The sequence below is a fragment of the Suncus etruscus genome, chromosome 12, assembly GCF_024139225.1.
Source record: "Suncus etruscus isolate mSunEtr1 chromosome 12, mSunEtr1.pri.cur, whole genome shotgun sequence".
In the NCBI taxonomy this organism is placed as follows: Eukaryota; Metazoa; Chordata; class Mammalia; order Eulipotyphla; family Soricidae; genus Suncus; species Suncus etruscus.
The window spans coordinates 102,253,063-102,280,484 of NC_064859.1; the positions used below are offsets into that span (position 1 = coordinate 102,253,063).

General features: G+C 51.1%; 1 protein-coding gene across 1 annotated transcript in view; it reads right to left on the bottom strand.

Moving 5' to 3' along the window:
• Positions 1 to 27,422, bottom strand: part of MAP4K3 (mitogen-activated protein kinase kinase kinase kinase 3) — a 112,738-nt gene that overhangs the window by 69,097 nt on the left and 16,219 nt on the right. The window contains 1 exon segment of the mRNA XM_049784295.1: positions 4,267 to 4,324. Coding sequence (XP_049640252.1) covers positions 4,267 to 4,324 — 58 coding nt within the window.

Below are 27,422 nucleotides of genomic sequence, written 5' to 3' on the forward strand. Positions count from 1 at the left end.
ACCCACATTTCCGTCTGCCCCCGCCCCCTCAGGTAGGCTCACTTACTTTCCCTTACCCACGCTCTCCCCCATTTAACCAGCTGGCCGACTACTGCGCAGACTCATGACCCTCACTGGCTCCTTTTCCTGCCTTCTGTTCTGCCCTCGACCCTTGCAATTATTTCTACCCCTTAACTTTGCTGCAAACACATGCACAAAGATTCGGGTTCCAAAATGCAGACGCAGACACAGGACCAAGTCTCACAAGACGTGACTTTTCGAGAGCATTTGATCCCCAGTGATCCTTTTTTATTTCCGGAACTTTCCACCAACAACTGATGACCCCCAGCACCTAAACTGGAACACCAAACTGACCACGAGGTGCACTGCACATCACACCCTCCAATCACCCCACACTTGTTCTCCCTCATCACCACAGCTTCCCACGACAGCCATCCTGGCCCAGGTCCCAGTACACAGCCTGCCCTCTCCTGCAAGCAGGCAGACTGTGGCCTGGGACCATCTTCCCCTCTGCTTGGCCCGACACTCCCAGGGCTGCCTGCTGCTCTCACTCTGGGAACTGGGGCTCTCCCCTGGGTGGCCACACCCCAACACTGGGCAGTGCCCTTGCAGCACCCCACCCTGGTTTATTTAAGGCTCACTTCCTTTTCCTTCGACCTTCCCGTCCCCTCTCCCTGGGGAATGCCACAACTGCTTAGAATTAGTATTCTTACTCAGGAAGGCAATCTTATTTACTAGTAATGATTTAAAATAAAAACCCAGGGCCGAATGATAGTACAGGCATTTATTACAGTGGGCAAGGCATTTATTTGCCTTGCCCTCGGAAAGGTCCCCCGAGACTGCCAGAAGCGACTTCTGAGTGCAGAGCCAGAAATAACCCAAGTGCTGTGGGGGGTGGCCCAAACAGCCCCCCCCTCCCAAAAAATAACCCACCCACCCACCATGACACTCTGAAGCTCTCAAAAAGATGAGCAAACTGGGGGCCTGGCGGTGGCGCTAAAGGTAAGGTGCCTGCCTTGCCTGCGCTAGCCTCGGACGGACCGCGGTTCGATCCCCCCGGCGTCCCATAGGGTCCCCCAAGCCAGGAGCGACTTCTGAGCGCATAGCCAGGAGTAACCCCTGAGCGTCACCGGGTGTGGCCCAAAAAAAACAAAAACAAAAAAAAAGATGAGCAAACTAGGGGCGACTGCAGCCACTCCTTTAAAAGCCCATTCTTGCTCTCTGGCGGGTGATGGATCTGGGTGAATGGTGCTGGTCCAGGGGTCCCAGTCATCCCAAAATGCCTCCTAGGCCCGACTCACCCTCAAGCTCATGGGCCAGAGCCCTTGTGCTTTTTCCCTAGGGAAAAGGAAATGTCTCTCTGAGGTGGCTTTTCCTGAGCTCTGCATCCGCCTCTCTGGCTTCTGGTACCAACCTTTTTTTTTTGGGGGGGGGGGTCACACCTGGCAGCGCTCAGGGGTTACTCCTGGCTCTATATTCAGAAATCTCTTGGCAGGCTTGGGGGACCATATGGGATACCGGGATTTGAACCACCAATCTTCTGCATGCAAGGCAAACACCCTACTTCCATTCTATCTCTCTGGCCCTGGGAACCAACTTTCAATGCACCATCACCACGTTACCACTGGTCATCTTTTGTGCTTAATGTCTGCTGTTTGGGCTGCGCATAGCAGTGCTTGGGCTTTATTCTTGGTGGGATTCTGGGGGCCATGCATGTGGCGGCAGGGTCAAGCCCTGGACAGCTACATGCAAGCCAAGTGCCTGCCTACCATCCGATCTCTCTCTACCCCCCATGCTAAGAACTGGCCTTCCCCCTGGACCTTTCTGAGGTGCCCAGCTACAGAAGCGTGCCAAGGGACAGAAAGAGTCCCTCAGCACACAATTCAGCATGAAGTCAGCGCTTTCCTACTCCGGCCCGCCAGCCACTGCTCCCTGCATCACCAGATATGCTGTAAGCTCCAACATCTTTTCCACTTGCTCTAGTTTGCCAAAGAAAACCAAGACGGGGCCCCAAATGCCATGCTGTGAGAAGCAGCAGAGACCATCACTGGCCAACACACTGCTCCCTGGGGAGGCCTGAGCTCTTCCTTCCCATGGGAATCTCTAAAGGACCCAGCTCTACGCAGCCCGAGCTGCCAACAGTACTAACACCAGCATGGCCGAAAAAGCAACTCCATGAACGTACGGCAGGTGCATCCTTAGGGACATCTACGGGACAAGGACAGACCGTTTCCAAGTATCATTCACACCTTCAGCATTGAGATGGCCACCACCTGGTGTTCCTGGGGCAGCCCCTCTCCAGTTCTGCCCCAGCCTGCAGCTGTGAATCTGCTGGTCTCCGTGTGCTCCCGAGCACAAGACCTGCTCCTTCCATGCAGCTGAACGCTCGCAGGCTTTGTCTATGTGCGATGCAGCGCAGCGGAACCAATGAACACTCACAGCAGAGCAGTCACTGGGTCAGCTCCAATCCATTCATCGGACAGTGCTCGGGGAAAGTGCTCGTGAGTGATAAATAGGGTGATGACCCAGACATACCGTAATGCAGAAGGGCAAAATTCCAAGGGATCGAGAGTATGCAATGATTTGTGAAAGATGGAGAAAAAGAACATTTATTTAAACGAGCATTCTGGAAAACAAACCCCAAACCAGGGGGAGACTCACATGAGACCCGAGAAGTGGCCGTTAGCAGAGGGTGGGTGGGTGGGTCAGGACTGGGAGAAAAGGGGTACCTGACCATAGAAGTTCCAGTTCCCTACACACATGCTCAAGGTGACACGCCAGCCAGCTGGAGCTCCGGTGAGAGTACAGGGACCCACCACCTGCCCCCAGCTCAGCTGTATCTTCCTATCTCCCTTCCCCTCTCTTCTTCCCTATCCTTTTCTCCAGGGCACAAGCCCAGGACAACTAGGACTGAGGCACTGTCCTTGCTAGGAAAGGCTTTGTAGCTCAGAGTCTGGGGGTGTCTCCGGGTTCTATGAGGTCCTTTGATGAAGGCACAATGTGTGTGTGTGTGTGTGTGTGTGTGTGTGTGTGTGTGTGTGTGTGTGTACACATGAAGAGAGGCCAGTGGAGCTGAAACCGTGTGTGTGTACATGAAGAAAGGCCAGAGGCCAGTGGAGCTGAAACCGTGTGTGTGTGTGTGTGTGTGTATGTGTGTACATAAAGAGAGGCCAATGGAGCTGAAACCCAAAGGAACATGCACCAAGAAACACTGCCACAGGGAGAGCTGGGAGATGGTCCCCGGGGTGCTCTCAGAAGGAACTAGTTCCTTAGACCCCAAAACTGGGAAAGCCCACAACCACAAAGCAATACATGGCTGGGGCTTTAAAACCCTTAGCTTGGGGGCATTTTGCTCCGGCAGGTGCTAGGAAATGAACATACCAGAGACTCCTCAAGAACCACACTCCCACTCTGGGAAGGGGCCAGGAGCAGAGGGAGAGCCATCGCCTGGGCCTTCACAGGAATGCAACTAAGGCTCCAGCAGCTGCTCAGATGGTTCTGGTTGGTGGTTCTGAACAAATGCAGTGCCAATTCAGGGACTCTGCAAACACACACCCGGACGGGAAAAGGACTGACACCAGGTTCCCCTGCAAATGCAGAGGCAAAGAGGACATGAAATCACGGTGCATGAGGTCACAGTTTTTATTTTGGTGGGGGTGGATGGAGTGGTGTAGATATATGGGTGCATATGATGTGGGCACAGATATATGGGTGCATGTGATGTGGGAACAAACATGTGGGTGCTCATGATGTGGGCACATCAATCGTTTTCCAGCAGTCTAGAGGCAACTCTGCCTTGGGCTCGGCACACACAGCTCAGGAGCTCACAGACAAAAAGCCATCAGGAGCCCTGGAGCTAAATATGGCACCAATGCTGGGTCTGTGTTTGCCTTAGAAGGAGATAGTCAGGGGCCTGGAGAGATAGCACAGTGGTGTTTGCCTTGCAAGCAGCTGATCCAGGACCAAAGGTGGTTGGTTCGAATCCCGGTGTCCCATAGGGTCCCCTGTGCCTGCCAGGAGCTATTTCGGAGCAGTCAGCCAGGAGTAACCCCTGAGCACTGCTGGGTGTGACCCAAAAAACCAAAAACAAAACAAAAAAAACAAAACAGAAGGAGATAGGGCAAGTATCAACATCTGAAGAGGGTCTGTGACTCAGGTAAGAGCACTGGTCCCTGATTCTGGTCACTGAGTCACTGTTTAGGGGCCAGATCAAAATAAAGACTTCAAGAAACTCAATAATTAAACATCAAATTTCAATTCTCTTACCTGGCTCCAGTTTTATTACTTTAATTGCTGCCAATTCACCAGTGTTTACATTCCGTGCCTAAAAAAGAGAGAAAAAAAGACGATTATGAAAACAGCTTCCAGAAAAGACTATAAATAAAGCGAGAACTACAAATGTGGTTACAAGGGGAAGAAGAGTCCTGTCAACAAGCCCCACAACCTCGAGGGACACAGTGGTGGCCACGACAGCTGCTCGCATGCAGCTGTAGCGCTAATGTGCCAGGCACGACACTCAGTGGACAGAGACGGACGGCAGCCCTGGGGGATGAGCCGGGGCCTTCCCTGCCAAACCTGCCCAAGACTTGCCCAAACCCCACAGCAGGAAGGACAGACTCAGGTCCCAGCTAAGAGGCAAAGCATTCACACACTAGCTGTCTTTAGCTACAAATCCGAGCTGAAACACAGGGACCTGCCACTGGCATAGACAGGCATGCCGACAGCTGCTGTCGTGGGCACAGCATTTGAGAACCTCTGGTGTCTGCTCAAAGGCTGTCGAAAGTTGTGAATTAAGATGGCACAACAGATAGGGTGTTTGCCTTGCATGGGGTGATTCAGTTTCATCCTTGACACCCTCCCTATACATTCCCCTGTGCCTCACCAGGAGTCATCTATGAGCACAGAGCTAGGAATAAACCCTGAACACGTGGGCATGGTCCAACAAACAAAAAATATTTGAATTCAATAAGCAAGTAAGTGTTTAAATTACAAAGCCCTAAAACTGCGATGGCGAATCTGTGGCACGAGAAGGCCTTGCAGCTGGCACGAGGGAAGGTCAGCAATTAAAATATGCGGCGCGTGCCGCATCGTTTTTAGATACTAAAATCTTGTTATTATGGTTTAATTGACGTGCTGGCACTTTTGAGGAAATTCTTTGGTTTTGTGTGGCAGTTTGGGCACTCGGGCTCAAACAGGTTAGCTGACACTGCCCTAGAACACGAGACACAAATGCTGTCACAGGCTTCTTGGAGCGTTTAAACCACATGGTACAAGAAAAACAGTTTAATACAAACCAAATATACGTTTTCCAGGCCATATAGTTAAAAAAACAAAAGCACCTGGGAAGTCAATCCATACTACTAGATTCCTGGTGTTTGACATTGACGTTATATCAAAATAAGTAGAAACTGTCTTTGGATAAAAGCCATTCTTTGTCAACTGAAGGTGCCTGCTCACGGGAGTTGGGGGTTCTGCCTGAGCATGTGACCTTGAAAGTGCATCTCGTTATCTCATCATCCTGAGGGGCATTTTCAGCACCAGCGTCTCTCAAGCCCGCCCTCTGGTGCGGCTTCTCCAGGTCAGTCTGTTCTTTCCTCCACTCCCATCTTTCTTTAGTTTTTAGTACTTTTCCAATAAAACCCAAGATGAACTTGCCAATTCTGTGCTTTCCAGGTAAAATTACATGATGGGTTGTTTTCTGGGATCGGAAACTTTACCCTCAGCGGCAGGCGTGTCCCGCTGACCAGCGAGGGGGAGGAGGGTGTCTCTGTCCACAGCCACCCCCAGGTCACCCGTGTCCTCTGCCACAGAGCCTGGGCAAGTCATGGGCACCAGAGCACCCCGACAGACGCCACTGCAGGCTTCACCAAAGGAAACATCGCCTCTACTTGTGAAGGTGAATTCCCGAGGCTTCCCTCTCTGGGACTTTTCTTCTTAGCAAGATGGTGTGGGGCCACGCGGTGCAGGAAGGACTTGGTCCTTACTCAGCCCCACTTAGTGACGATGCTATTCTAAGACACAGCAGGAATTTTAAATGACGATCATAGTTAAAAAACAAACAAACCACATAACTAAAACACATGACCTCTGTAAAGTATGTAACTCGGACTTTAAGGTAATTCATAAAAAGGGAAATAGGATTTTAAAAAGTTTCCAGGGGATCGGACATTGCAGCAGTAGTGTATTTACCTTGCATGTGAACGACCCGGAAAGGACCCGGGTTCAACTCAAGGCATCCCATAGGGTCCCCCAAGCCTGCCAGGAGCGATTTCTGAGCACAGTCAGGAGTAACCCCTGAATGCCGCTGGGTGTGGCCCAAAAACAAAAACAAAAAAACAAAAAATAGTTTCCAGTAAACTTGTTTCTATATAGAAATCCATATTTGTGGGCCCGGAGAGATAGCACAGCGGCTTTGCCTTGCAAGCAGCCGATCCAGGACCAAAGATGGTTGGTTCGAATCCCGGTGTCCCATATGGTCCCCCGTGCCTGCCAGGAGCTATTTCTGAGCAGACAGCCAGGAGTCACCCCTGAGCACCACCAGGTGTGGGCCAAAAACCAAAAAAAAAAAAAAGAAATCCATATTTGTTAATGAGCGGTCTTGAAATCATTAAGAGTCATGAGAAAATGTTGGTCTTTTTGTTTTGGGGCGCTCAGGGGTTACTCCTGGCTCTGCACTCAGAAGTCGCTCCTGGCAGGCTTGGGGACCCATATGGGATGCTGGGAATCAAAGCGGGATCTGTCTTGGGTCGGCTGCGTGCAAGGCAAACGTCCTACCACTGTGCTATCTCTCTGGCCCCTCAAAATGTTGGTTTTTTGATTAAATTAATTTGTCTCTAATATACCCCAAACCCTGTCAACCCAAGTACAGTTCTGACACTGGCACCTTTGCCCACAGGCCGGTTACTAGCCCAAAATTCCCTTCCCTACCCCAACAGCCGCCGTGCCATGGGACCACGGGAGACTGATGGTCAAGAATGGGAGCAATGGCTGGATGCTTTCCCAAGCAACTGCCCCATTCGTTGGCAGCATCACACACTAGCTGTCTTTAGCTACGAACCTGGGCTGTGTAAACACTCGCCGACATCTCCCCCTCTTTGCCACTGCCTTGTGACTGTGGAGTGGGAAACTGTCTCACCATGGCCAAGCCTAGCAGGTCAGTAATAGCTCGTGACACGGAGCATCTGCTCACGTCATCTCAGAGAGGAGGTCCGTTCAGCTCCTGGCCGTGCTGCCATCTGTCCTTCCTCTGCCCACCCACAGTCCTTCATGAATCTGCGGTGCCCGTCAGTTATGTAGCTGGCAAATACTGAACCATACTGATTGTCTTCACCTTCCTGTCACTGATTTTCGAAGCACCACTGTTGTGAAATCTGGTGATCTGACTCTTGCTGTGGCTATGCTTTTGGTACTGTGACTAACCACCACCTTCACTCATGACCACAAAACGTTTTCTTATGAGTCTCACAGTTTTCCCTTTTTCGTTTTGGTCCATGTTCCATTTTCAGTGATTGTTTTGGTTTTGTTTTATTTTGGGGCCACAGCCAGCGATGCCCAGAGGTTACTCATGGCTATACGCTCAGGGGTCATTCCTAGCTGAACTGGGGGGGGGGGGGGCTTATGGGACAGAGGATCAAACCCTGGTAGGTTGCATGCACGATAAATGCCCTACCCTCCGTGCTATCGCTCCAGCCCTCGTTTTCAGTTATTTTTTTCTGCAGTCCAGTCGAGTACCAAATTTGACCTCTCCGTGTGGATATCCAGTTGTAAACTGAGCAGTTTGACGCGGGAATCCTTCCTTACCTGATATCTGTCTCTCTACTTTATGCTCCAGCCAAACAAAACCACCACGCTCTGCCTTCTCCTGGCTTTCCACTCTGTTCCCCTTTGACTCACCCTGACTTCTAGACACCCTTTAGAAGTTAGGTTCAGGATGACTTAATAGTGTAACATGGGTCACAGACAACTCGAGAGGCCAAGAGCCCATGCTGAGGACAGGCCAGGTTCTGATTCCCAGGGCTACAATGGTTTCCTGAGAGCAAGGAGCCACAAACAGTCTCCAAGGACTGCTGTTTGCGGCCCAAGAAGCAAAAAGAGGAGGAAACTGCTAGGCTTAGGTCTTACCCTTCCTAGAAGCCTCCTGCTGCTCCTCAGACCCGTTCTCCAATGGGGGTGGGGGGTGTGTGCCCCAGAGCAGACTCTGAAGATAGCCCTTAGCTCTCAGAAGTCAAAAACCAGACCGCAGTACAGCTCCGCTGGCCTCTCAGAATCCATCCTTGTTAGAATGAGCTTAAAAGCGTGATTTTAAGAGACAAATCTGGGCTAACTATTGATTATCCCCAAGTATCAGAAGAGTGCTCCTTGAGTAAACACTGGCGGAGTACCCACAGCATCGACAAAAAAGCCTGACACCAGTGCAGGGGTTAAGGCACTTGCTGTGCACGAGGCTGCTGTGGTTCCATCTCTGGCACCACTTGTCTCCTGAGCACACCCAGGGCAACCATGGAGGTCCTGTGAGCTCAAGTGCGGGGGCTCCATACACACCCTGAGAGCAAGCCAGTGGGGGCCCGTCACAGACCCGGCCTAGGCAGGTCCACCCAGAGTGGGAGAGTGGGAGGGCTCTTTCCAGGCCTAGTGGGGCTCAGGGCCAGAACCATCACTGAAAGCTGCGGCAGGCCGAAGTCCACACAGGTTCAGGGACCTCAGCTCAGAAACTGGTCTAAGTCAGTTTTATCAGATGTAGACGTCAACTCCTTAATCTGCAAAGGGTCTCCCAGACTTTCTGAAGGGGATCCCAGGAATCCAGCGAGGGAGGAAAGGAAGGCTGGCCAAGTAGCTGTGGCCCAGGCTACTGCTTGCAGTTGGGCCCCCCTGAGGATCCCTCTTGTTGGCTCTCCCATTCATGTGGACTAGGGGTCAGCCTCCAAGGACGAGAATTACAGGAAACTGATAGGATCAGCACAGCCACAAAGACAAACATTCCATGTTCGTAGGCCACTCCCAGGGGTGCCTATTGTCCTAGAGGAATTACTCATGGTGGCCCTTTTTACTCCCACGAACAATGGAAAATAAACTAAATCGGGCCCAGAAATGACCAGGTCCACTATTAAAAACCCTCAGCTGCCCTCAGAAATGGGCCGTGAACCAACAGGCTCTGACGTGGGATGAGCTGGCATGGTTGCTCCCACCTTTCAGCAGGCAGTCCTGCTGGCAGGCTCAGCACAGTCTGGAGCCCCCCACTAGCACGGGGTCCTTTTTAGAAAGCCCCTCTGAACCCCACCGGAAACAGCACTGGCTCACCGTGACCCCGTCATAGCCACTGATCCACGGCTGGTTCCAATGGAAAGATGAATGCTGGGGTGCTTGCTCATTTGGGACGAGAGGGACGCAGAAAGCCCAGCAGTCTGGGGGCCCAGCAGGGCTACAGCCAAATGGGTCTGCATATGAGAAGTCACTCAGGGCCTGCCGTGCTGGGGAGCTCCAGATCCCCTAGCGGCCATACCTGACCACACCTGACAGGCCTGGTGCTGGGAATGGAACCCGCACATGATCAGGCCTGGGAATGCAACTTATCAAATCACTACTGCTCATGGCAAAGTCTTGGCATAGGAGCTCTGTTTCTTTTTAAAATGCGACCCAGAAAAGCCAAGAAGGTAGTTCTGAGGGTGGGGTGTTCAGAAACGCACAGCAAAGTATCCTCCCCAACACTGCTGTGCCCAAGATGGGCCACAAGGCCAAGCCCTGGGAGCCAGGTGTCCAGCGTCAGAAGTGGGCACAGACCCGCCAGGCAGCTGAAAGAGCTCTGATACTGTACAGGTGCCAGGGCCAGCCACCTCTGCCCGCTCAGCCCGGCACCAGCCTGCTGGTTTCAATCCATCAATGTCCCCATCATGGCCGCATGTCCAAAGGGGTGTTCTGTCACTGCCGAGGGGCACCTAGGCTCACAAGAGCACTGTGCTTCCTCCTGAGAAGGAGCCAGGTCCCTTCCTTCCTAGGCCCAGCTGATTCCTGCAGAACCAGGAATCTCAAGGCAAGGGAAGGAGACACTCAGGCAGCGCTGATTTCTCGGAAAGAAACACACCTTCGGCCCTGGTGCCCAGAACCTCAACTAGCCAACAGGAGCACAAGTGATTAAAACCGAGAGGAAAATGACTGCTAGAGAGGAGGTGGGAAAACTATGGAAAACAGTTTAATTTGTGATAACTTTCGACTTTTGGACAACAGCTGTGTATTAGAAAACTACAATTATTTTTAAGAAATTAAGTCAAGAATAAAGAAGGGCCAGAGGGGCCAGAGTGATAGCACAGCAGTAGGACGTTTGCCTTGCAAGCAGTCAACCCTGATGGACCTCAGTTCAATTTCCAACAACCCATACGGTCCCCTGAGCCTGCCAGGGGCGATTTCTGAGCACAGAGCTAGGAGTAAACCCTGAGCACCACCAGGTGTGACCCCAAAACAAAACAAAAGAAGGACTGAAGCAATAGCAGAGCGGGAAAGCGTGGAGGGTGTTTTGTCTTACATGTGGTCAACCTGGATTCAATCTCAGACATCCCATAGGGTTCCCAAGCCATTCAGGAACTTTCTGAGCACAGGGCCAGGAGTAACCCGAGTGCCACCAGGTAAGGCCCCCCAAAAAAGGTGAACAAAATTGCTTTAGTTGCTGGAGAAGTAACGAAGTTTCTAGAAGTAAGATGCTTGAAATAAAAAACCCAATGGGAAGTGACAGAGGCAGCCTGAGTGTCCAAATGACAGACGTGGAAGATGTGAGACAAGAAGACAGGGAGGGGACTGGGACATCCAATAGTAATCTCAACTGTGTCGGACGCAAGGAGGAGATCAGTGCCCCTCTGAGGCTTCGGAGGGAAGACTCGAAGGAGAAGTGGCTTCGTCCCCAGGAGGGAGAGTGTGTGTGAGACCAATAGGAGCAGGTGCGATTTTCACAGCTGGCTCACACCAATCCGAGCAACCAACACAGGGAAAGCGGGGTTCGGGTGGCTGAGTTACTGAGCAGCTGGAGTAGTGGTCATTTACATTGTTTATATGGCGAAGAGGACCTTGCGGCATTGATGTCATGGGGCACAGGTGGAGAGGGGACCACAGAAAGGGTGACGGGAAATGACGGAGAAGTGGGGGAAACTGTAGAAGGGGGGGGCCCTTTGGCTCCCAACAAGCAGGAGGGGAGGCTGGAGGCAGGTGAAGGCTTCTGAGTGCTGTAGGAAACAAGAGGCCCAGAGGCACCTGGCAGGAGGAGCCAAGGAGTCCTATTTCAACTGCCAAGTGTGGCCCAAAGGAAGTCCAGCCCACCTTGAGAAATGCCAGAGGCATCACCTCAGACTTCTAGCCTGGCCCTCACCACCCGCAAGGTCTGGCAAGGGGCTTCCACTTCCCCCACTCCTGTAAACAGAAGCATTTCTTTCTTTTTGGGGACCACACCCTGAAGCTCTAAGGGGTTACAGCTGGCTCTGTGTTCAAAAGTCGTTTCTGGCAAGCTTGGGGGACCATATGGCATACTGGGGATCAAACTTGGGTCTGTCCCAGGTGGGCCACATGAAAGGCAAACACCCTGCCATTGTTCTATTGCTCCGGCCCCAAAACAGGATAGCAAGAGGGTTGCAGCACTTGCTGTGCACATAGCTGACCCTGGTTTAATCCCCAGTACTGCAGAGGGTTCCGAGCCCTGCCAGGAGTGATCCCTGAGCACAGAAGCAAGAGTCAACACCCAGTAGGAGTGATGTGCATAGACTCCTGGCTAAGTGCGTAGACACAGCAACCAGGTGTATGATCTTAGATGCAGAAACCGAGGGTGGAAAGGGGGAGGGCATGGGAAGCAAATCAAGCTCAAGCTTCAAAGCTAAGTGTTTAATATGATCACACTGAGGCAGACCAAATCGCCACAAGAACTCTCACATCCGGCTAAGAAATACTGGTTTATGTGAAATTCCTATTAAGCACACAGATACCAGCAAATTCAGAACATGCTCATGGCACAGGCCACGGTGTAGCCCAATTCGGCATTTTGGGATCTAGTAGCAAGAAGGTACGTTGGTTCCGATTGCATATGACAGAAAACATGCTACAGGAACGACTATCTGGAAATGTCTTAGTGACTACAACGAGTGTCTGCGATGGCAGCAAAGAAAGCCCGGAGGCTTGCTGCTCATCTGTGAAGTCAGCTGGAAGTGGCCGGCAACTGAGACTGAGAAAGGCATTGCACGAGGCGCCGCAAGATCCAAACCCGCAGGACTCAGAGCGGCTAGTTTTTCACTGACGGGGCGGAATGCAGAGCAGAGACGGTGAATGCCACACACCGGGTATGAGATGGTTGGGGTATGCAGGGAGGCAAGGGTGAGGGGAGATGAGCAGAGGTCTGTGAGGGTCCCAGAAGAAGGGGACACCTGACCCCCAACCTTGTGCAAGGCCGAGTGGGCTCCATCAGAGTTTCTGTCGACGCCTGCTCTGGCAAAACCGAAGCAGACGAGCCCAGGCATCTCTTCTGTGTGTACCAGAGGGCTCCGAACGTGACCACTCTTCAGTGAGTAAGGAACAAGGTCAACTTCGAAAAGATGGTTTGCTAATGGCCACACCAATCAATAATGCGCAGACAGGGCACTACTACCTGATCTCAGCCAGTACCTGTATTTCCCAGCACCCTGGTGTGCAGAGTAGCAGGGTGAGGTGACTGGACAGCTGGGAGTAACTGCTCCTTCGGAAAGGCACAAAGGGCACAATGCAGACAACGCACAGGCCAGAGGTGGTGTGTGAAGCCAGATGCTCGAGGCAGACAGCAACATCCGTCATCTACAGCCACAGAAGTGGCACTCACGGAAGACACAAAGTTTAGCCCTGGCTGTCTTGGCTCCAAAGACCTACGTTCTCAGTCACGGCTAGAACTTTACTCAGAGGAAAGAATCTTTGAGGACCAGAGGGAGAGATCAGGGGCCTAGACTGGCTGTTTTGCAGGCAGGAGGCGGGGTCCATCCCTGACCCAACATGAACCTGTGCACTGAGTCGGATGAACAGAGATTAGTCTGATACCAGGTGCACGCAGAGTGACCCAAGACTCAGCTGTGAGCTCCACTGCGGCTACATTTGTCGTCGTTGTTGTTCCTGGACCACAACCAGCGGTGCTTCCTGAAGTGCTCCCTGCACTGTTACGGGGCCATATGGCTCTCAGCCCTGGACTACCTACCTCTCTGACTCCTGATTTCACAGGAAGCTGATATGCCCTCCATAAACTCCCCCACCACCACACTGACCAGGAAACGTGCAGGCTTCTCTCGAGGGGCACTGGGGGTAGCCTAAGGCCAGCAGACTGGAGGGATCAGGAAAGAGCTAGGAGAGAAAGAAGGTGTGGGTGACACTCAGGATGCAAGCTGTGGTCTGTGATGCATGGTTTTGCACCAAGAAGAAGGACCTTTGAAGCGCAAACACTTAAAACGCAACTTCCCAGGGCCTGAGTAATAAATAGCACAGTGGTAGGGCGTTTGCCTTGCATGCAGCTGACCTGGGACAGACCCGGGTTTGACACCAGCATCCCAGATGGTCCCCCAAGCCTGCCAGTGATTTCTGAGCGTAGATTCAGGAGTAACCCCTGAGCGCCGCTGGATATAACCCCCCCCCCAAAACCAACCAAACAAAAAATACAATTTCACCTCTCTAATTATGATAGCAAAAATAAAATCTAAGCATGGATTTTTGAGCCACACCCAATGGCCTTAAAAAAAAAAAAAAAAAAAGGCTGAATTCAAAGAAAATGAGGAACAGCTATGTTCCCAGGTGGGACCAGTCTTTGAGCTGAGACTGGAGTTTCTCAGAATGAGGCCCAGTTCCAGGGCTAGCTCTGCCCTCATTGTCCTCCTTGTCCAGTGCAATCCCTGCTGTGGGGATCCAGCGCACCCCAACCAAGTGTGTGTGAGAGCAGTACAAAAAGGGCCACAGTCCTGCCGACCATGCAACTGAGTGGTCTCACAGCAACAGCCAGAAACGAGAGAGAAAGGGAACTAGTAAAAATATCCCAGAGAGGGGCCGGAGCGGGTGGTGCAGCGGTAGGGCATTTGCCTTGCATGCGGCTGACCCAGGATGGACTACAATTCGATCCCCCGGCGTCCCATATGGTCCCCCAAGCCAGGAGTAATTTCTGAGCACCTAGCCAGGAGTAACCCCTAAGCTTCACCAGGTGTGGCCCAAAACACAAAAACAAACAAACAAAAATCCTAGAAACAGAGACAAAACTGAGAGAAGAAACAGCGGGAACTGAACTCCCCAAGAGACCACAGCAAAAAATGTTCGGATTCTAGAGATCCTCTGTAGCTGATACACGCCTCCCTCTGATCCGATAGAAAAAAAGCAATGGCCCCAGTTTTGAGAAAAGGCCCGACAGGGGCAATGAGAAAAGTTCAACAGTGATCAGAGCTTGTAGAAAGTGTCGGTGTTGGCGAGGGGAGGCAGCACAGATCAGAAGGCAGGGCCGCCTGCTGCCGTCCTGACCCCCAACACTGCTTTCTCTGCAGGTTTCTGCTACGGCTGCATCGCACACAGACCCTAGACCAGCCTAGACACAGGGCGGCTAAAGAAAGTCTAACCCCGTATCTTTTGGTCATTCTACTTCCAGGCATTAGCCAGAAAATGTTGAAGGAAACTAATTTAAAGGAAAGGATGCATCTTTTCCTGACTGCAGCACTGTTTACAAGAACCAGGAACTGGAGGCAATCCAAGTCCCATCAGCTGCGAGACGGCTAAAGAAATGACATATATCCGCAAGGGACTACTTGACTACTCCAGAAGAGGAAAGGCTGCCACTCGCAACAAGGATGAACCTCGAACGTAAATCAGATGACGAAGACAAGGTGCCAGGATTTCACTCAGATATAATGAGAAAACAAACAGATAAAGTAAGGAAAACAAAAGTAAACATAAGAATCCAAGACCAATTAGTGGTTAGAGGTGGGCAAGGGAAGGGAGGAAATCAAGATAAATAAAAGGGACAATTATATGGTGATGGATGGAAGCAGACTTTTAGTAGTGAGTTATTTATCGGTTTGGGGGTTATACCTGGTGACGCTCAGGAATCACTCCTGGTGGGGCTCAGGGGACCCTCTGGGATGCCACAGATAACCCTGACTGGCCATATGCAAGGCAAGCGCCCTCCCTGCCCTCCCCAACCCCTCAGCCATGACTTCAATCTGACTTTCTCTTTTTGGGGGGTGGGATATATCTTCCAAGCAGAGTTCAATGAGTCCCTGCAGAGAACCTCTGCACCAGGCTCAAGCGTCCAGGATTACCCAGACTTCACCCAGCTTCTTTCTCTAGGGCTGTACCTGGCAGTGGAGCACCGCAAGGAGCCAAGGGTCCGTAGGATTGGCCGTGTGTAACTTCAACTATGCACCCCTAAAACTTAGATAGTACTATAATACAAGTTTACATTGATTTCTAAAAAGAATTCAAAAGCAAGCTCTAAAACTAGATGGAAAAACTGGAGGAAAATGGACATAGACCCTAAGTACATCGATCCTGAAGCTAATTAATGAAAACAGAAATGCAAATTGGAATAAAAAAAAGTGGAAAGCATCGCCCATCAGCTTGACCAAATTCCGTCTGAATCCAGCCTCTCTCTGGCCCGGCAAGAGCCATGGCATAATAAACCGCATACACTGGCGGTGGCAACACAAAATAGATGGCTGTCATGTGGAGTGAACGTAGTAACGTCTACCGGCTTACAGGCACGCATGCTCTTTCATTTGGCAATCCCAACGAAACACCTACAAGGTACTTCCAACTACAAGTAACACGCCGATAAGATTATTCACTCTAGAAATTGCTGAGAGAAGCAGAGACTGAACAAGTGCGCTCATGAGCTGACAGCACTGGGTGTGTTTGAATGAACTAAGACTCACAGACACAACGGAAAACTCCACAAAGACAACAAAGATGGATCTCTCTCTATGCGCCTCTTAGGAGAGACTCCAGAATGAGAAGGTGAAAAGTCAGCAGCACGTTCCCTTCAAGCAACAGAAGGAATCACACTCGCCTGCATCAGGTGAGTCCCAAAGAATAAACCAAAACAACTTATCAGGGCCTGGGGGAGCAGCTAAGCACGCCAGACACTGGCAATGCACAACTAAGTCCCTTGCTTTATTTGAAGCCAGTCACACTCAACTGTGCTCAGAGCTCACTCCTGGCTCTGCACCCAGGGACCAGAACTGGTGCCAGGAGGGTGTGGACTGTGGGCCAGGAAGACAACATCCCTGCTGTGCTAGTTCTCCAGCCCCTGGGCCAGCAGCAATAATCAAGGTGAGGGCAATGGGGTTTCAACCTCTCCCTACCTACCAGTGATGGAAGACATGGGGTGAGGGAAGGAGTCCCGGAATGGGCTAGGAGAAAGACTCCTCAGTTCTACGGTTCCAGCAGCACTAATTGTTGAGCCACATAAATTAACATGGTGTCATCGTGTTCCAGAGTCACGCAGAGAATGTTTAAGGCTGGAGAACATTTTTGTGCTTTGGAAACGCCCCATGGCCCTAAGCAGGAGGAGATGGTTTCCCAAAGGTAGGTCTGAGGCACAGACCTCTGCAGGGCGCCCAGGGGTCAGGCCAGCTTGGCCCCTTTCACAGTCCTTGGAACCCTGGAGGGCTAACAGCTGGAAGGGCTTGCTCCCACCGCGGGGTGCCAGGGAGTTCCCTGGAGGGATTAAAGAAGAAAAAATGGAAGTCCCAAAGTGAGACTGGCTCTAAACTAAACCAATAAGAGGATCATCAAAACCAAAGTATTAGGGCCAGAGTGATGGCACACAGCAGGGTGTTTGCCTTGTATGCAGCCGACTTGGGTTCAATCTCCAGCACCCCATGTAGTCCCCCGAGTCTGCTAAGAATGATTTCTGAACGCAGAGCCAGGAGTAACCCCGGCTGGGTGTGCCCCCAAAAGAAAAACCAAACAAAACAAAAAACAAACCCAAAGTATTTGGGCAACCTGCATCCTGGACAAGGTAGGCCCAGCCTTCCAGAGCAGGGCAGGCAAGCTTGGCCGTGAGCCCTGGAAAATCGGAACCCAAGTCCCACCACCACCCTCAGAGAAACCTGAGCTCACAGACACCGCACACAGCAGGCCCTTTGTTCTGGGGCCTGCGAGCTCCCTCTGAGGGGAGGGTTTCATCTGATAAAAGAGGAACTTTATTTCGAGTTCTGGGAACAGAGAAAGGGTTGCTCACAGAAAGAAAACCAAAACGCGAGATTAAAACTGAAGCACCTCACCCTGCAGGGCCTCTCTCCAGAGCCCAAGACTGAGCGACCAGATGAGGTTGGTGTCCCCAACTGCCCCAGTCTGCTGAGTAAGAAATGCCAAAGAAGAAAAGAGGGAATGACAATGAAAATGACTCCATATGGGGGAGAGGGCTGGTGAGAATTCGATCCTCAGCTCCAAATAGGCACCCCGTGTCAAGTCATTGCACTTCAACACAACCACAGAGAACTCACACTCAGCGGACCTATGTCAGTCCCTGGGTGTGGCCCCTCTAAAGGACACTTCAAATCCAACAAATGAACGCTCTAAACCCCCAGAGAGCCTGAAAACTGAAGGAGGCGACAGCAAACAGTAAGCAGGTCCTAGGCAAACTCTTCAGCTGTCACGAGGAGGAACAGAGAGGAGAAATCAAGGTTGGAAATGATGAGGCCAGACAGAGAGAAGCAAATACTGATGGCAAGAGAAAGCATCCACCTCAGACCGTACTTCTGACTTGAAGCTCACTGTTTAACTGAGGAGTCAAAACTGTCCCGGGCTGAAACAGAGTGGGGTTGAATCTCAGGCCAGCGGGATGGAACGGGGAGAGCCCAGAAGTGAACCCCCTATTGAAGGGCAGTTCACCTATGGCTAAAGGAGCTGTCTCGTGAAGAGGAGCAAGGGACAACTCAAACTGTGTTGGGGAAGACAGAGGCCACCCAAAGAAGGGGAGAGGGGGGGTGGAAGAAACCGGGTGTTTTCCCACATACACAAGATTTAATCCACAGACTAAAGATCTCGGGATTAGACCAGAATTCGTAAAATACGTGAGGATCTGAACCTCCAAGTAGTCTTTTTTCTTTTTTACTCCATTGGCAAACAAAAACAAAACAAATAGGACCACAAAATTAAAAATAAACACACGAGACTACATCTTATTAATAACCTTAGCTAAAATGAAAAGACCCAAACTAAAGGGAGAAAATATCTGCACACATCAGAAGAAGGGCTAATATCCAAGATAAACATCCTCAGAAAGACCACGAACCCCACCAAACATGGAGAGAACAAACATACTTTCCCGGGAGATGACAGATAGGCAGCAGGCAAACGGAAAAGTGTCCATCCAGCCCTGTCACCTATTACAGGAACATGCAAATCAAACCACTGAGGCGTCATACCCCACCAGTGAAAAGGCGCAGATGGAAAAAGACCGGAGGACACAGGCAAGGAGGAGGTGGAACAGACAGACCCTCCTGGCTCAGGCATTTGGAACGTCTGGGTCAGCCTTAGGGAAAACACTGCAGATTTCTCAAAAAATGTCAGACTAGAACTTCCACATGCCCCCGCGACTCCACTCCTGAAACACAGAAGCGATAATTCAAGGAGATACGTGCACACCTATCTATGCCCACCGCAGTGTTGTTACCACAGCCACAGAGACAGTCCAGATGTCCAGTAACAGGTGAACGGATAACCGATATAATACTAATACTAATAGTATAAGTCTAAGGAAGGCAGGTCTAAGATGAGATGAAACCTTGCAGTTTACAGCAACTGGATGGAACTGGAGGGAATCGGGTTAAGTGAAATAAGGCAGAAGGAGACAGTCCAATACCAGACGATCTCAGTCAGTTGTGCTACAGAGAGAAAACAAAGAGGAGAAACAATATTGAACGATAATGAATGCTTGGCCCTAAACAACAGAACCAAGATGACCAGAGGGGGTTGGGGGGGGCAGAAAAGAGAGGCAGCATAAGGACACTGGTGAGGGTCCTGGGCATTTTTGTGCTGGTGAGCTGCTGCTGTGACTTTCTAACTCCAACTCATAAACCTTCAGATTATTATAACTATGTTACCTAACTGTATAATTAAAAAAATGAAAGAGCTTTAAAATTCAACCTCTCAATACAGTCATCTTGGGCTTGGTTTCAGGTACCACATGACCCCCAAGGCCCACTGGGAGTGACCCCTGAGCACAGAGCCAGGAGTAAGTCTGAGTCACCCACTTGTGTGGCCAAAATAAATAAATAAACAAACAAACTCAACTTCAAATCATCTACCAGGTGGAAAGACAAAATTAAGTTAAGATCACATTCTTTAAGTTTGACAGATGATATCAGATACATAACTGGAAGGTCCAGGGCTAGAAATAACTGGCATGACAATCAGAGAATTTGGGGGAGGGGCACTGCTCATCTGAATTTCAACAAGAAAGCTGACTTCCAATTCCAGGACAGACGCTGCAGTATTTATCTGAAAGGGACAGATGAAAGCTGGATGGAGGATGGCAAAGGACCAGAAATAGCCTGAATCAAAAATTCAGGGTTCCAGATGGACGGTATGAGAAAGGCCTTCATCACTTGTCATCAGGGAAATGAGACGCAGGCGGCCAAGTATCACTTCCCACCGGCGAGAAGCGAGCCTGGGACCATCAAAACCAAGAGAGACAGGCAGCGAACAGGAAGGGACTGGCCCACTGCGGGATCGGCCCTTACAAAAACAGCAATGGCAACAGCGTGGCTGGCGAGGTCTCCAGGACTCAAGAACCGACCTTCCTTGTGACCCAGCCACTCCACTCTCTCTTGTACCTACCACACCTGCCACTTCCCAAGCAACCAGGCCCTGTTCTGAAAGGTATTTTTTGCACTGTGTTCCCGAAGACCTATTTGCAATAGCCGGATCTGGAAACCACCAAAGTGCCCAAGAACACATGTGTAGAGAGCAATGGGTCCGCAGACATACTGGCACTCAACTCAGCTATAAGAGGATAGAACACGGCATCTGCTGCTTGTGCATCATGGATTGAACAGAGGGAATCACACGAGTCAAGTCAGTTGGAGGGAAGGAGGAAGGTGGAGTCAGCCAGTGGAGGTTGTGGTGTTGGACATGGAAGACCCGAAACTATTTTAGTAACAGGTTCATAAATCAAGGTGCCCATAAAAACCGAAAGGGGGGATTCTGAATTCCATGTATTTAGGGAACAGCCTGCTGCCGATGTTATACCATCACACTGTAGGATTCTAGAAAATTAGAAGACCGATGGAAGCGACTGATAATATAACAAGAACCTTAAAGTGGAGGGGGGGTAAAGCTTTGTATTTATTTAAGTTTTGGTTCTGTGCCAGTACAATGTAGTAGCAAACTCAACTGAAACCTATTCTAGTCATTTAATTGTAATGGTCCAGAATTTTGTTACATGATTTTTGGAACACAGCCAAGTGTGAGAAGAAAAACAATCTGTCTTCAAGAGAAAAGTAACTTGTTCTTAATTGCAAGATATCTTCGCCGTTATCTTGGCTGGGTATTTGTGAATCCAAGAACAGTCCCCAGAATGAGAAATTACTTCCCATCCCCTTGTCCCCTTTCGGGGTAAGACCTTGGTAATATTTATCCGCAGCAAATAATAATCCACACAGACAAGAACGATAGGGTTTAAAAGATCGGGCAAGGAGAGCCAGAGAATCCTCCTGCAGCCAGCAGCTTTTTCACAGAAGGACCCCTCACTCCTGTCCCTCAAGCTATTTATTGCCAACTTCACAGCGCCCCACCTGGAAGGGTTAGGTGGGGCAAAAGTCACAGAACAATCCTAAGGAAACACTTTTAAATACAATTCCAAGAATCATCTTATGGAAACTTTTTCATATGCTACACTTAATGAAAATGACATTTAAAGGGCTGCTTGTGAAAGGGACTCGCAGGCAGAGAGCGGCCCTTCGGCACGCACACACGTGTCCAAGACCCAGGCCCGAGAGGCGAGGCGCTGCTCAAAGAGCTGGACCACCCAGGGCCCTACCAAAGCAAGGGGTCCGGGGCAGGGTGGCCGCACTCTCCATCTGTGCTTGGTTCCAGGCACCACATATGACCCCCCCTGAGGCCCACTAGAAGTGATCCCTGAGCACAGAGCCAGGAATAAACATGAGCACCCACCGGGGTGGCCAGAATGAATGAAAGAATAATTAAATGAATGAATGAATGAATGAATGGACGAATGAACGAATCCATGGCTTGTGTTCTCACCATCATGGACCAGGCACCAAGAAAACTCGGCCATGGGCTGAGCAGCGCTTCCACAAGCTCAAGCTCAGGCACAGAAAGCAGCAGCAGGAGGCCACGGAGCGGCCGCACAGGGCAGGGTGGGCATCGGAGCCGAGAGCTGGAGAACAGGATTCAGAGCCACAGCCTGGTTCAACCCTGACACTGCACGGCCCCAAACCTTGGCCTTTTGGTCCCACCCACCACCAAGACGGTCGGTTGCTGACCGAAGATCATGTCCCTGTACTTTAAAAAATATTTACGGGGCCGGAGAGATAGCATGGAGGTAAGGCGTTTGCCTTTCATGCAGGAGGTCATTGGTTCAAATCCCGGCGCCCCATATGGTCCCCCGTGCTTGCCAGGAGCAATTTCTGAGCCTGGAGCCAGGAATAATCCCTGAGCACTGCTGGGTGTGACCCAAAAACCAAAAAAAAAAAAAATTTACTATGAGGAGGTTTTCCTAATTTTTGAAACTGGCTTCCCAAAGACAAAACATTCTTACGGTCACAGTGCAAACAAAATAAACGGACTCGCCTTCTAGTCAGTACACAGGGCAGATGGCTCGGCCCAGGCATGGGACAAGACGTCTCACACTACCGAAGCCCATGTCCAAAGGCTGCCTTTCCTTTCCGGCCTTTCATGCGGCCCAGATACAGCCGCATCACATGATCTGGGAAGACGGTCAGGGGCCTCTTTGAGACAGCATGTTTAAGAAGACAAAAGATCCTGATGTCATCACGGTGCTGTACTTAAGTTCAGTAAGTTACGGTCAGGGCTCCCAGTGCTCTTAAACAGGGGCCCGTAATTCAGCAGTCATTTTTGAAAGCAGGATATGCTCCATATAATTTTAGGCCTGAAATAGAGAGCAACTTCCTGAGTGGTGGAGGAAATAGATGTCTACATCACAGAAGAATGTCCCTTTGACTTCTATTTTTAGTGGAAGCTGTTACTTGAGACCCAGCTGAGCGGCAGAGCACAGCGGGGAAGCCAGTTAAAGCGGGCTCCCCCACTTTGGGCATTGACTCAGGTTCTGCTTAGCCCGAGGTGGGGGTGTTTCGGAGTGGGTGTGCCAGCGTCCATCCCCTGCCTAAAGACCTTCAAGGACAGGGAGAGGGCAACGCACTGGCCAAGTACAGGCCAGGTGTGTGACTTAGGTGTGGAGGCGCAGAACCAGCTAAACGATAAAGCTGGACAGTCCTACTGCAGCAGCATGTCCACAGGAGATGGAAAACGGGTGGGAAAAGAGATTTTTTTTTTTAAATCGTGAAGATGCCTCACCACTCAGTTCCAAGAATGTCCGGCATCCTGGCCTGATACCCCGGCCTGCAGCTGAGCAGTCGGGTGAACATGCTGGGCGACATCGAGATGCCGGAGAAGCACCAAGTGCTTTTCCTTCTCATCTTCTCCATCTTTCAAATTTCCACAGGAAGAAGCCAAGTCCGAGGTAGCCGGTCTTGAGCAGCGAGCTAGCCTGTAGTTCCCAAAGTGTGACTCTTGCTAAGAGCCAACAGAAACCTGTTTAGGTTGAAGAGCGATTCCTTGGGTACATAACAGATCAGAATGATCCTTTTCAAAAGTACATTTTAGGGGGCCAGAGAGACAGCACAGGGTGGAGTGCTGCAGACAAGCTTGGTCTGATCCAGGTCATGGCATTTTCCCAACCTCAGCAGGAACAGCCCGAGGACCACAGGGAGTGAGTGGCCTTGTGTCTGCCGGCAGCAGAGGGGGTATCACCGGCAACTACACCCCAGAAGATACACAGTTCCATGTGGGAAACTCGGGCTGGATCCTGGCACCACCTGTGCTGAGTCCCACTGCCAACAGCCTCCCCCTCCCCACCCCTGTAATTAAAAACAAGGGTACACCTGGGAAGGAGGGTACACCAGCTGGCGCATAGGGCATCTCTGCCTGTGGAAGGCTCTGGCCCCATCCCTGGAAAATCCCGGAGGAACCCTAAGCTCTGAGTGGGAGCAGCAACTGGGCACAGGTCACAAAACTTTAAAGTCAAAACTAGCACATTTAAAAAGCTTCTCCAAGGGGCCTCAGAGAGAGCACGGTGATCTCTCAGTGATCTCACAGCACACTCTCTCAAGTGCAAGGACATTTGCTTTGCACACAGCCAACCCAGGACAGATGGTGGTTCGAATCCCAGCATCCCATATGGTCCTCTGTGCCTAGCAGCGGTGATTTCTGAGCACAGAGCTGGGAGTGACCTCTGAGCCCTGCTGGGTGTGACCCCAGAACAAATATAAATATAAATATAAATAGATAAAATAGGATAAAACAAAAAGCTTCACCCAATAATAAATAAATAAGTTCTCTGTTGTTCAAGGAGCTAGACAGCGCCATGGTAAAAGTGAACTGGAGACAGAGACAGCACCGTGGCCACCTGCCTTGCACAGCTGACCTGGGCTTCATCTTAGCATCACACACACGGGTCCCCAGGACACCGCAGAAGTGAGCCCGAAACACCCCCGGGTGTGGACCATAATCAAAAGAATGAACTGAACCAAAAACGTCCTGGTCCCGTGAGACACAGAGGAAATAAAAATAACAAGGGGGGGGGGGGGCAGAGAGATAGCATGGAGGTTAGGCGTTTGCCTTGCATGTAGAAGGACGTTGGTTCGAATCCCAGCACCCATATGGTCCCCCGAGCCTGTCAGGAGTGATTTCTGAGCGTAGAGCCAGGAGGAACCCCTGAGCTCTGCTGTGTGTGACCCAAAAACCAAAATAAATAAATAAATAAATAACAACAGGGAAGCATCAAGGCTGACGGGTGCCAGGAAGGAGGAACAGGATAAAAAGGAGAAGGTGCAGGAGGTGACGAAACAGAACTGGGAAAGGCCAACATTTAGAGGAGAAATAATTAAGATCCTGGAAATTGCTAGAAGGTTTCCTGAACAGTCCGGACCCAGCCTCAGTTACCTGGCAACGAAGGAAAACAGCATTTGGGTACTTCAGTTCTCACCGCACACAGGGCCCTGCTTGGACCTAACTTCACGAGAATTCTCTGTGAGGGAAACACTTTCCGTTACTTTCATCTTGGAAATGGAAGTGAGTCACAGACGAGCTAAATCTGGTGTCCGAGATCAGATGGAAAAGCCAGCCGAGATTCAATACAAGCTGGGAGAGCTGGTGCAAGAGACCCAGAGTCCTAGTCAATCATTCTGGACCTATCCAGTGGCTTCTCATGGGAGAAAGGGAAGGAGGGAGGGAGGGAGAGAAAGAGAAAGAGGGGGGGAGAGGAAAGAGGAGAGAGAGAGGATGGAGGGGGAGAAAGAGAGAGGGAGGGAGAGAGAGAGAGAGAAAGGGCAAGAGAGAGAGGGGGCAAGAGAGAAAGCAAGCTCAAGAAGTCCAGAAGCAATCTTGTTCCACACGACACAGGGTTCTTCTGGTCTGAGGAGCCTGTATGGCTATTGTGGCTCGGGGATGGGAGGAGAAAGAGGGTCTCCCCAGGACCTCAGCCCCGAGGCCCCAGATCACAGTCTGGAAAATACAGAATGGCAGAGACGGACAGGTGGAGTCGAGGGACCACAACAGTCGTGGAGAGGAGAAAGTGGTCAGAATGAGGCAACTGGAAGCAGTGACCCAGAAATGGGGCCTGATACGCTGTGAGAAGCCCACGGTCCATTGAATCCTGGCAGCAGAGGGGTTTTGGCATGACTCAGGGGCTCGGCGGAGAACCAGGACGGGGAAAGGCCACACCCTGAGCACGTACAGAGTATCCGCTCAGCTGTCTCAGCACAACCACAGGTACGAGACGCCCAGATTCCACTTCAGACCTGCCCACCAACGGGCTCTCAGGAGACCGCATTCCCAGCGTCTCAGCTACTACTGGGGGCTTCAGTGGCTCCCGCCTTCCTGGGACTGTGCAAGTTTCTGCAATACTCCCAAAGCACCTCCCTGGGCACAGTTATTCACAGGTTCCTACTGCATATTCCCAAAGTGACCCCAGAAGCATAGTTGAAAGGGATGAGGTGCTCAGCATGGCAACCGTCTGCCATGGTCTGGTCTCGATCACTCCTACAACAAGCAACGGTCTCCAGCCCTGCAGAGACAGCCGAGTCTGGCCAGACCTCCCGTGCCTCTCCCATCAATAGCTTCTCTCAGACCCGGAACTCGAGAAGCGCCGTCTCCTCTGAAGATCTGAAATCCCGGGTGCAGGGAAAGTCCTGCCCCTCCCCAAGTCCTAGTGCGTGGGGATGTTAGTCTAATCAGAATTGCCATTGAGTAGTTGCTTTATACCTCTGTAAAGAAAATACAAAGTGGGAAGCAAGTCAAAGCCACTTCAACTCCTAATAACGAGACGAGTTTTCAGAATAAAGTTTCCTTAAGAAAATGTTTCATGGGGCCAGAGTGGTAGCACAGTGGCAAGGTGTTTGCTTTATACACAGCTGACTCGACACGGATGCGGGTTTGATCCCCGGCATCCCATATCCGAATCAGAAGTGATTTCTGAGCCAGGAGCCAGGAGTAACCCCTGAGCACTGCCAGGAGTAAACCCTGAGCACTGCCAGGTGTGACCAAAAAAACAAACAAAAGAAAAGAAAAAGAACTGTGATCTCAGCAGCTGGCAGAAGGCAGCAAGGGAGGCTGGGGCTGGGGCAGGCGAGTCTGGAGACATGGGAACGATCCCAGATCCGTGGCCACACAGATGTCCAGCTGCTCTGACAGAGAACAAGAAGGAATGACAGGCTATGACATGCTCAGGAGATCAAGCACATGCAAGGACCACTCCTGCTTCTGTTCTCTAGGTGAAGGAACCAGGCCCTGCTGGCAAAATGGCAGGTTCTAGGCCAGGGCAGGAAATACATGATGAACCTGAAACAGCCGAGACCGGTAGAAAGTAATAAAGTATTAACACCTCAAATCACGGGGACACGGGAGGCCAGCAGCAGCTGACCAAGAGCAACCTGAATTCACTAGCTAATCTCGGGATACAGAGAACAAGGACACAAATCAGAAGAGCTCCAAGGGCTGCAAGCTCATTTATAAGCTCATGTGGAGCTGCGTGGAGTGAGAGTGTGTCACTTCGGAGGGGGGACAAGGTGCAAGGCGGAGAACCTTAGAAGACATACCCGGGGTCAAGAATCCGGGTCGACGCCACCAGGGAGAAGTCACATTACCCGTGTGGCTATCCCATCCTCTGAAAATCTGCCCTGCACAGCAGCCACGAGGTAAACATCATGGAGAGAGAGCAGCGCCCAGCTGACTCTGAACACACCTCCAAACTGCTCAGGTGAGGGCCAGAAGCCAGAGCACTTTGGGGAGAGGAGGGCGTTTGCCTTGCAACTCAGTGGAGATGGGATCGATCCCCGGCATCCCACAGGATCGATCCCCTGAACCTACCAGGGGTAACTCCTGAGCACTGTCGGGTGTGGCCCCAAACTCCATAAAAACAAACAAAAGAAAACCTGCTCAGGTCACTGGTCATGGCAAACGGTCTGTGAAGTGTGCACGCTGTAGTGAGGTCGGGGTGCATGGTTCTTGGGGTACAAGCAGACATAACACACAACAATGTGAACAGCTTGGGTGATGTGGAGGATGTGGGGCTTGATAGCCTGGAGCCATCCGAGATCCTCCTCTCCCCTACCCTCCGAGAACCCCAAACCACACCTGCTACCCCTGTGGGCGCCCCCAGGGCGACAATGCCCCCTGCCTGCTGCCAGGAAGGAGCTCATTTATGAGCTTCCCTTCACCACCTGCAGGCCCTGCCCCACGGGAACCACCAGCTCGGGATGGCCGAGTGTCTTCACCCACCGACCCAACACCGAGTCCCCAGTACGGAATAAACCACTTCCCGTCCAACTAAAAGATAAAGGGAAAAGGAAAGAGCATCTGTGAGACTGTCCGAGAGAGACCCAAAAAACGAGGACTCCGAAAGAAACACAGGCGAAGTGCAAGGGAGCCAGGCCATGCCCTTCAGCCTAGGAGCAAAGCCCAGAGGGGAGAATGGGGAAGGGGGGACGACAAGAGACAGGGTGAAGATGGGAGGGGGGACAGGGGCCAAAATGCTGGCGAAGGTAGCATCGGGGAATTCCCCCTGACTTCCACAGATTAAAACCTACCAAAAAATGTTTTTTAAAATGTTAAGGGAGGGGTCGAAGAGATAGCACAACGGTAAGGTGTTTGCCTTGCACGCAGCTGACCCTGGATAAACAGAGGTTGGAATCCCAGCA